General features: G+C 41.6%; 1 protein-coding gene across 1 annotated transcript in view; it reads left to right on the top strand.

The window, feature by feature from the left end:
* Positions 1–935: 935 nt before the first annotated feature.
* The window catches only part of CDK14 (cyclin dependent kinase 14), a 563,146-nt gene continuing 552,904 nt past the window's right edge, over positions 936–11,177 (top strand). The window contains exons 1-2 of the mRNA XM_082471983.1: positions 936–1,541; positions 8,147–8,178. Coding sequence (XP_082328109.1) covers positions 1,451–1,541; positions 8,147–8,178 — 123 coding nt within the window. The 5' untranslated portion in view covers positions 936–1,450. The remainder of the gene's footprint in view (positions 1,542–8,146; positions 8,179–11,177) is intronic.

Raw genomic sequence — 11,177 nt, 5'->3', positions numbered from 1 at the left:
ATCAACACATTCAGGCTTTCCCCCATCTTCCTTCTCTCTCCCCTGGGAGACTGACTTTTGGAGGCTTGCTGCATCGTGTTTTAGCAGAATGAAGACGATGTGTGTTTGCTGCCCGAACTGTAGGCTCTGGGATTTTATAAAGCCTCCCCCCGCCCCCCTTTTTAAAGTTGCTTTTTTGAGGTAGGGGACGAGGAGGTCAGAATGTTTACGCCTCTGAGTCTTCCAGTTTAGAAATATATTCTAAAAATGGTAAATAGACTAAGGCCTTCTGTTTGCTATTTACTATAGAACTGGGTATTCATTTCAGCAATCAGCTACATTACCGTCCGTCACTCAGTGTGACAGAGGGATGAAGGAAACAGAGCACTAGCCCTGCCTTGGGGAGTTACAGTTGACGCTTCTGCTTTTGCACTTGACTCTCCTAAGAAACGGGCCCATCTTTCCCTTTAGTTCTTTCGCTTCAGTTTCCTTGACAAAACTGAAGAAAAACAAAAAGTCACCGTCAAACCTGAGCGCATCCCCGAGGCCTTTCCACTCCCCTGACCCAGAGGCAGCGGTCTCGGCCAACCTCCCATCCCCAATTCCAAGCTCTTTTCACACGCGATCGCGGCAGGGAGAAAACCACTGCGATGAACGATCTAGGCTCAGCCCCTTTCCTTTCGGGGCCTCCCCACAGCGCGAGAACCGGGTTCCCAGTGGCGGCCCGCTCCCAGCCTTGGCCGTTCGCGGCCCTCCGCGGGCCCGGGTCCTCGAGCGCGCGGGCTGGGCTGGCAGCCGAGGGAGAAGCGCGGGGTCGCGAGCGGGCCAGGGAGGGTGGCAGAAGACTCGGGCTCCGAGCGGGGGGCCGAGGTCGCTCCGGGGTCCCGCGCCCGGGGTCCTTGGCCGAAGGGGAGGCGGGGCGGGGGCGGCGGCGGCGGCGGCGGCGGCGGCGGCGGCGGGGGGAGGGGGTTGAGGGCGGGGCGGCTGGCGGTTCCGCGCCGCGGCTCTTTCTCCCGAGCGCCCGAAACTCTTCCCGCCCGCGCCCCGCGCCCTCGGCGACCCCAGGCTCTCGCACCTCGTCCCCGCCCCGCCTTCGCCCGCGCCACCCCCACAGCCGGCCGCCGGCCGCGCTTCTCTCGGTTACAAAGGAGGGAAAATGAGCCGGGCGGCGGCGGCGGCGGCGGCGGCGCGGCGCAAGGCCACCACAGCGGCGGCGATCGCGGCCGCCCCCGGCACCACGTAGAACGCCCCCGCTCGTCCAGCCGCGGCCCAGGCCAGAGTGCAGCCTGCCTCTCACCGCTCGCCTCCCCAGCCCTGCGCGTCGCCTCGCGGCCGGAGGAGGAGGAGGAGGTTGAGGAGGAGGAGGAGGAGGAGGAGGCGGCGCCGCCTTCGCCGCGCCGCGCGTCCTCGCCGTTGTCTGCGCTCGCTGTGGACCAGTTTGGGGAAGTTGGTCGAGCCCCGTGTCGCCCAGATGTGCGACCTCATTGAGCCGCAGCCGCCCGAGAAGATTGGCAAGATGAAGAAGTTGCGGAGAACTTTGTCGGATAGTTTCAGCCGCATTGGTGAGTGGCGTGCTGTCCCGGGCACCCGGCCCGGCGCCCCCATGCCCGCGCCCTCGGCCCCGCGCTTCTGGCACTAGCGGTGCAGCGGCCACCCGGGACTGGCGTGGGGGGCGCTGCGCGCGGAGGGTGGAGGGAACAGTGCCCGGGACCTGCGGGAGGGCGACGACAAAAAGGAGAGACACCTCTTTCCCTCAGGACCTGAGGGTTCATTTGTGCATGATCTTAAGCCTACAATTTGTGTTCCCTCTCCTCGTCACTAGCGCTCCTGCTTTCGCGCCGCCGGGGACAGGCGGCGCGGCCGCCTGGGTCACCTATTTTTTTGCACGCAGGCTTTGGTATTGGGTGTTCAGTCAATAATTTAGCTTTGGAAATTGGTGAAATGTTGAGTTTGTACCTTGGTATTGTTTAACACATCCAACCTAAAGAGAAGTGGGACAGATACCTTGGGACCTTTTGTTCGTTACTTCGGGTCCTCGAAAGCGAGATTTGGGCGTTCAGTCAGTCTCGAGTCCTCTGAATCTTTCCATTGCGGCAGAGAAATTCGCGCCGTGAACTTGTCTGAACATTTAGGAATAAGTCTCCCAAAGTTCTTCCATTTACTAGACCAAGGCTATTGTCTTTAACTCAGCCAACCAACTGACCGACAGATAACCGACCGAGAATGTTTAGGACATTTAAGAATAAATCCATGTCACGGACTATAACAAGGTGACAACAGTGTCACGTGGAATGGGTGGTTAGATTTCTAGGGTTGGCCATAAAAACCCCTTTTAACCTTAAGACGGTAGCTATCTTCTCTAACATCTTAACTTTCATTTACACAGGTAACTGCTTTCAGCAAGAAAATCGTACAAAATAACCCCTCAGAGTCCCTAAGAAGCCTCTAGCCTTTGTTTCACTTGTTTAACATGTCATCCATGTTAATGAAGGTGTTAATGGAAATTAAGCATAAGGTGCTTAATTCCTTAAAATAAAACCCTGGAGTGCATATGAGTATTGTCCTTGTCCTTCCATCCATTCATTTAAAAATCATTGTATTAAGTGCATCGTGAAATATGCAAACTTTCCTCAAGTCAAAAAAATGTTTAGCCTACTTTTCTTTGTTGTCTTTTAACTGAAAATTCAGTATTGGTATACATAATCTTTCCCAAGATGACTATAAAGTTATGGTGTGAAACCAATATTTAGCCCTGGTTTTATTTATTTTGTGTATGGGATATTTGCAATTTTACTCTTAGGAGTTAGGGATGTGTATGAAGAGCCCCTGCATTCAAATGAAGTTTGAAGCCAAGAAGAGTGTGAGAAAGCAAGGTGTTGAGTCGCTGTGCTTTATTAAGGAGGATGTTTCAGCCCCTGACCCAAACTATCACAGAGGCGGGTTCTGGAGTCCATTAAGCCCTGTTCTATAAGGCATTAACTGTATATTTACTAATGCTAATGACTCTGTTGGAACTCTTCCAGTTTTGTGTTAAATAATTCATTGCAATTGAATCTCAGTAAGAAACCAAGGACATTAATATAAAAATTCCTTATGTTTAGGTAATTTCAAGGTTTTGATCAACAATCAGTAAAATTTAGATTAACTACAATGCTGGCAAATGGGGTATTACAGTTAATTGGATTTTCTAGCTTACAGAGATTTAGTGATGTGAAACTCCTTCTGATTACAACTCTTGTTAAAATGTCTTCTAAGTTCTAGTAGATTTTACTTCCTCCCTTTCAGAAACAGTACAGTGAAGTGATCATAACTGATTATGTCTTGTATTGATGGAGGGTCATGATTCGAATAGCAGATCTCATTCCAGAATACTGTAAAAGGAGATAAAGAGGTTTTAAGTGATTATGATTGTATAACAAGCTCAAGACATTCATTAGAGTAGCATTACAGAAAATAAGTCTTTGTTATCTTTGTATTTTTTGAAGTTTTATTTGTAAAATCAAAAAGCATGAAATCAATCTGATTATTTGAGGATTTTTAAGGTGCTGGAGGCTGTTGAATTGAGGCTTTACTGTGGGATTACGTAGTGCGTAGATTTAAAGGTGTGGGCAGTGTGTCGGATGGACTAGGACTTCTGGTGTTGCCGCTTGCGGTGGAGTGACCTTGGACAGGTCCCTCACCTTCTGAGCTTCAGTTTTTCAAGTCAGTTTTGTTATTGGCACTTAGTGAAATAATGCATATGATGTCCTGTGTTGTATGGAATAAAGACTCAATAGATGTTCATAATGTGTTATTATCATTATTGGTGAGTACAACATGCTGACGTATGGATCTTCTAGGTGGAAAGCAAGAGAAGTAAGAGAAGTGGCCACTGACTTTACAGTGTAGCTAACCTGAAAGCAGGATGGGTTTTGGAGTTAGGCTGATCTGGGTTCGAATCCCATTTTCCTTGCCTGCTGTGTGCCTTGGGCAACAGCTAGCAGAATTTCCTCATTTCTTCATTGGTACTTCATGAGGAGATCAAAGAGTGAATGGTTTATTCCTGCTGAGTAATCCAACATCTCAGTATATTCATTCCCTTTAACCAATCTACTCCAGCTTTTGAAATAAACATACTGATTTTATTTTGCTTTTTTAGTATGATTCAGAAGTGTAGTTTGTTATATGGTAATATATACAGTATCATTGTTTAGCCATGAAAAATTAGTGATCATCTATAGAAAATGAGGACAATTTTTGAAAGTCTGTGATATTCATTAATAATTCATTATTACAAAAGATTAATAATAATAATTCTAACTATATAAAAGCGACAATGTTAATGTTTAATTTACTCACACATGAAAGATCAGGCCAACTTTGTCACTGCCCACCTCAAATACAGCTGATCTGAGATTACTATATTATAAAAGGTCTAATAAAACACATTGGCTTTCAAGCCATAGCACTCTAATTTACTACACCTGCCAGGGAGTGACTATAACACAGCTATGGTTCTTTTATAAGATGGGTGTAATTGAATTTCAAAGTCATCCATTGATTTCAGGAGTGAGTATTTATGGTTTTCTGCTAAATAGTGTCAGTGTTTTCACTTATTAGGAATTACTATAGTTGTCTCACGCTTTTTTTAAAAAAAAGTTTAAGTTAGCATAAACAAAGACAAATGGGAACTTAATTGTTTAAAAAATTTATATTAAAATTCATTTCCTCTTTTCTTTCCTTGTTTCTTTTTTATTTTTGAATGATTGCCTAGAAGGAGAAAGGCTTTCTGTAATATCCCGTGTAAGATTAAGGTGGAACTGACATTTCTTCATATTCATTTGAATGCATTTCTTCACACTTAGTTGGATGATCTTCTAGAGAAAGGAAGTTTATACTCTGCGATATACGAGATGAACACTACGTATACCATTTCTTTGAAAGATGCAGTGTGTGAGATAACTGAATAAAAAGAAGAGGCTGTGGTTACACTGAATTTGGGGATTTGTTACCTTGTTCTGTAGGAGTGTAATTTTAGAGTCCAGCTGTCACCTGATAAATCCATTCTGTCAAAAAGAAAAATGTAAGGTTAAAGGTTCAGAGGCAAAATTTAACTATTGTACCATATCCTCTCCCAATGTAGTTTCAAAAGATTTTAATTTGAAAACTGTGAAATGGAATTTATGATTCTTTCATAAGAGAGAATAGTACATGGTTTTCATATGCCAAAACTTTAGTGTATCTCAAAGGGTAAGATGCTATCCTTTTGCCATTGAAGTGCAACTCATTAATTCTGCCAATAATTATCGAGTACCTCCTATGTGCTAGATATTGTGCTGGCATTCAGATTCAATGACCATTGTCACTGGTTCCTGTCCTCAAGGACTTTAAGAGAAGACAGGCCAATGAATGAGCATGGACAAATTCTACCATGAAGATTAGCATAATTTGCTGTTGAAGAACATAGGAGGGGATACCATTTTAGTCTTGGTGAGATCATGGAAAGACTTCTGGAGGGAGCAACGTCTGAGCAGAGGACTGAATAGAATATCTGATTATCTTAGATGGCTTAATATATGCCCCTTTGTTAACCCAGAAAAATGTAATATGCTTGTTATTCCATGATTTCCTTGAAGACAATTGTGGGTTTGTATTTACCTGAATGATTAATGACAATCAGAGAATGTAATCAATAATGAGATGTTGTGTGCTTGTCTAGGTCAGAGTTTATTCATCAATGACCTGATAAATATTTGGCAAAGACATCTTTAATTGGTCTTTTTTGTTACCACTGACTGCTGTTCAGGGAAAGGATACACTATTTAAAAGAAACTATGCAAGGTGTCAATTTAGCAATGAAGGGTTCAATGAAAGGGTAGCCTTCTTGGTCTTAAAATATTCTCCCCTCTGGTGTCCTGGGCTTGAGAATAGTGTACAGGGGAGATAATCTGGCTTCCTGCTCTTTATATCTTAGGAAATACACCTGCAACGACCCTTCTATTTCCTCCTTTCCTTTCTACCCACAGATCCCACCCCTTTATCCAGAATGTTGGAGGAATTGGCAGGGCTTAGGTGGCAAGAGGGAAATAGTGCAGTCTGGGTGTTAAAGACATTCTAGTTTCTACTCTCGTCATCTCTCAACTTGAGGGTCTTCGTTCCTTGTTTGCAATTCCCTGAGAGAAGGTATCAACTGTAGTTCTTACTGGTTGCTTTGCTTAGGAAAACTCATGGCTAAATCTCTAGAACTTTTATCATGTCCCAAGTAAAGAAGATATATTTAAACGTCTGTGCTGTGAATGATAAGCTTGCTGCTGTAGCTCTGCACTTTGCATGGCAACAACGTAATGTGTTTTACCTTAATGTTTGTTAAATGAGTGAGATATGAGGCTGTACAATAATTCACTTTGTATTTGAAATCAATGAGCTAATCATTTCTTATTCCAAAAAATTGTTTTTTTTTTAGATGGAACAACTTGTTTATATTTACGTAGGTCACTAATATTTTATAAAGGACTCACTAGTCAAGTATGTTAATTAAAGGACACGCCTTGGGTTGAGAGAGTGAGGGGTATAGTCTAGTAACATTGTTGACTGATATTTAAAGAAAGTCTTCTGGATTAAAAGTTTTATATTGTGAATTAAAAATGTCACCATTAAGAATCACCTAGGATCTTCTACCTTTCTATGCAAGTAGGTTATTTTATTTTATTTATTTATTTGGCCACGCCAAGCAGTTTGCGGGATCTTAGTTCCTCCATCAGGGATTGAACCTGCGCCCTTGGCAGTGAAAGCGTGGAGTCCTAAACACTGGACCACCAGGGAATTCCCCAAAGTAGGTTATTTTAGATTTAATATAAATTAAGTCAAATACATTATGTAATATGGGTAAGTAATTGAATGCAAGATAAACCATTTGAAACTGGGACAAAGGTCTGTCTTTTTATTTTCCATTCGGAAGAAATGGTTCTCTAATAAAGGAAGCAGAGAAAACTATTACAAGATCAGTTTCTTAGGCAAAAGGGGAAGACTAAGAATTAGACTTTGAGAAACATTTTATCTCCCTTGACCTACCCTTTTCTGCCTTAACTCATCACCACAACCACAGACTTCTTGATGTTTTAAAAAGACAAATTTATAGTATGACACACAGAAAAGAACCTTTGCAAGATTGCTAGACAGTATAATATAAGCTTTGACGTGATGGCTTCAGTTTAGGCACAGAACTTCTCTCAGAGCTTAACTGCCAAAACAATTTGTTTTCCATTGCTTTGGTCAGAACATAGCTTTCCAAGTAAGAGCTACCCAAGCACTTCTATTCTGAATAGAACTATCCAGTATAGACCAGTAAGCATTTATGCACAATTCTGTACCTCTGAAACATTTCTCCAACCTGTGTTTTCAGCTAAATTCACTCCTTTGTGCATTCTCCTTAATCTGAAACATTCTAAATAATTGTAGAGTTTAAGGAACTAGGTGTTTGCCAACTATATGTATGAAATACTTCTCTTTCTCTTTAGAGTAATAAAATTTCAATTCTGAAGTCATGAATATTTAAAATAAATTTTAAGTATTTGCTAGTACCTATAAAATATTCCACATGTATTGTTTCCTTTGGTGATACTTTGTTAGAAAAGTTATCATGTTGAAACTGTTTGAATTATGTTTCTGCAGTGCTTATTTTACACGCTTGATCTTTCATCATCGAACTTAAACTTCTCTCAGTATGAAAATCTCATTCCGGGCACTGTGCAGAGTGGATGTCTTCCTGACAACTGGTTTGGGAGGTCCAGCCACCATGCATAATGATAGACCAGCAAACACCAGAAGTTTAAGGGGAAATTTTTTTAAGATTACTTTTTGATTCTTTAATACTTTCATTAAAACATTTTCCTACTAAAGAAGAAATAGAGGAAAGATATGCATACTTCCTTTCCACAGCTGGGAGGATAGTTCCATTTATATATTTACGAAAGTGTCTCACAAAGATGCGTGCTGTGCAATTCTCTCCCTCATTTGCAGTTTTCACATTTGTATCATAACATTGTTATTCAGGTTGGGGTACGATTTTACTTTTTGAAATGAAAACACCATACTGCTTTGGGTTTTTGTTCTGTTTTTTAGAACTTAGATACTTAGTCTCTTTGAGATGTTTCACAATAACTGTTTCCTTTCCCCTTTTATTTTATAGCTTTGAAGAAAGAGGACACCACCTTTGATGAGGTAGGTTAAATTTCTTTATCTAATGTTAGAAGTATTTAATTACGGCCAGGTAAAGTCAGTAGGTGCCAACTTTGCACTTAGAAACAAACAAACAAAAAAATGCCTTAAAACAAAAAACAAGCCATGGCATCACTTTATTTAGTTACATTATGTTATTTTCCAGTTTTAAATAACCGTTCAAATTGAATTTTGGTATCAATCAACAGAAATGTGTCTTTTGAAATTAATAAACAAAAGGCACCCACAGGCCTTTGTTTTGCTGCTTTCCTGATGTTGGTAGTGCTGGTGAAGCCCAGTGTGATGTGTGTACTCAGGGCATGTCTGGAGCTGCTGGCAAGTTGGGCTCCACGGCTCCCTTGCAGCCCTCCTCTGAACTAGGGTATGATGCAATGTTGACGCCACATATTGTCTGTCAGACTCCCAAAGGAGGAGCTGACTTTTCCTGTTCCAGTTTTCCTATTCTTTGTATATCAGATCTGTCTTTATCTACTTGCCACAAAGTAGCAAAAAAGCCTGTTCAAGAAAGGCAGAGCATTCCTATGTAATTAATAACATTCTGAATGTGATTTTTCAATTGTACTCTTTTCCTGAGTTTTTGGTAGTATCAGTGGGAATCACCAGAGAAATAATGTGTTTACAGAATGTTCTCAAGAGTGCTGTAGAGTGAAGTGTTTGATTGTCGCCATCCAAAGCCACAGTCACTGATCTGTGTTGTAAACTGGGCCACGTGTGTGTGTATGTATGTGTATATATATATATATATATATATATATATATATATATATATATATATATGTATATGTATATATGTTGAGTGTTTATGTATGAACACAGATGTATCTACACAATGTGCTTATCCTGCAGCCTGATGAAAGCATAGATTAGTTTGGTTGTGGTTTGATTTGTTTTAGCAGTTGCAGATGCCATGAAATACGCTACCTGTCCTGCCTCTGCTGCAGTGCTTCAGAGAGGAAAGGACATTTGTGCTCATGGAAAGTCCCCTTGGCCATGTGACTGGCTGAGGTGCAGGGCAAGAGCACTCAGGGGGAACCTGCTCCAGACCGGGATTTCTGGACGGGGCCCACGACATTTGGCTCTCATGGTCTGCTGCTTTGTCTGCTGCACCTGTTCTTTTTTCCCCCGGGTCCAGCTCTACAAAGCTGTGTGTCCCTGGACTCCAGAGCAACTTCCCCTGCCAGCATTCCTGAAACATCCTGTGAAACGTAGTGATTCTAGACCTGAAGCAATAAAGGAGTCTTTTCTTTCCCATCAGTAGTGGGTAATAATGATGTTCCCCTCTAAACCTGTATTTCTGGAATTTCTGCAGTGTTACTGAGATGTTTTCAGGAGAGTATTTTCTTTCTTCTCAGAAGAAATCAATGTGAGAATATTGGGCACCTTTTCTCTCTTCATAAGGAAAAGTCTCCCCTCTAATTATGGAGGTAATTTAAGTTTACATTAAATAAAATAAGGAAAAGGAAAAGGAAAAAACTCCCAAATCCTATTATCCAATTACAACCACTGTTGAATGTCCTTCTTGCCTCTTTCCTCATGTAAAAAACAAACAAAAACAACCCCCCCAAACTATAGCCCATGTATTATATCCTACTTTTTTCTTTTAACCTATAATATATTTTTGCATGTTTTTACAGATGACTCCTAATCATTATTAGGAATTTTAAAAACCTTTTGTCTTGTTTAAACACCACCATTAACGATTGTATGTTATTCTGCCACGCGGCTGTGGCATCAGCTTTCAAAAACACCTGAGGCTGGAACCTAGATGGAAGTTAAGAATGTATGAGTCAAACCCGTAACTACCTGCCCTCCCTTACCCCTAAACTTCTGCAAAGCTGAAGGCCTGGATTTTGTAATTTGGGGCCAAATTATCCTTAGCTTTTATAAAGTGTTTTCCTTCCTCTGCTAAAGGAAAGAGATTGGTTAGATACCTTAAGTTAGTAAATCACAGAATGTTCCATCTGGAAGGGACACTGGAAATCATGTGGCCGATCTCAGCATTTCAAAGGTGAGGGCACTGAGGTCCGGGGGCGGGGAGACAGGTAATTTTCAGTTAATCAGGGAAGACCCAGGGCCAGGAGCCTGGGAGACAGTCTTAGTAAAGACATGCTTGAGTGTAAATCCCAACTCAACCACCCTCTCAAGGGCAATCGACTTCCTTTCCCCAGGCTTTTTATAAAACAGAGGTGCAATAGTACCTCCCTTCTAAGGTTATTGGGAGGATTAGACAAGCTAAGTGTATAGAGGTACCAGAATAGTCACTGGCACATAGTAAATGTCTTATATTTGGTCTTGTCATTGTCCTTGTCTTTGTCATCACCATCATCATTGATGCTCTTACCGTGACATCTGCCTTCTGTAGTTGAAGGGCTGAAAGGAGGATGCAAAGATTAAGTTCAAAATTAAGTATTAGATCTATGAGGAGAATTACTTTCAGATAGTCCCCTAAAATTCCATGTAAGACTTCATGTGATGATTTGCATATTAAAACTGTAAAAATATTGTCTAAAGCACACCATTTTTTAGATTCCTTGAGAGAATGACTGCCTGCGTTCTGCTTTGTAGTCCCTCCATGTCTTGCACATGGTTAACATTCAATAAATATCTATTGAATATGAGTGAATATCTGTTGCAAATGAAAAGAGAGTGTTCATCCCAGGGTCTGCCAATGTGGATTCTCATTTGCCACTTCCTAGCTATTTGTGCAGGTCATTTACTTTACCCAAGACTTAGTTTTCTCATTTGTAAAACCAATCAGTAAAACTATGATCTTCAAGTTGCTTTCTGTCTTTAAATGCAGCATACAAAACAATCAACATAAAATTACAATTTTACCAAGATCAGAAATGAGTACTAGATCTGTGATTATATGAACAGGAAGTCACTGAGTTCTTCTGTGATCATCTTCATATTATAATGGTAGATGTTTTCTTGAATTCGTTTCATGGTCTTCCGCTTTTCCTGTGGGAGTTGGAGGACCT

This window comes from Balaenoptera physalus (genome assembly GCF_965194825.1).
Source record: "Balaenoptera physalus genome assembly, chromosome: 8".
NCBI lineage: Eukaryota > Metazoa > Chordata > Mammalia > Artiodactyla > Balaenopteridae > Balaenoptera > Balaenoptera physalus.
This window is presented reverse-complemented; position numbering and strand designations above follow the sequence as displayed.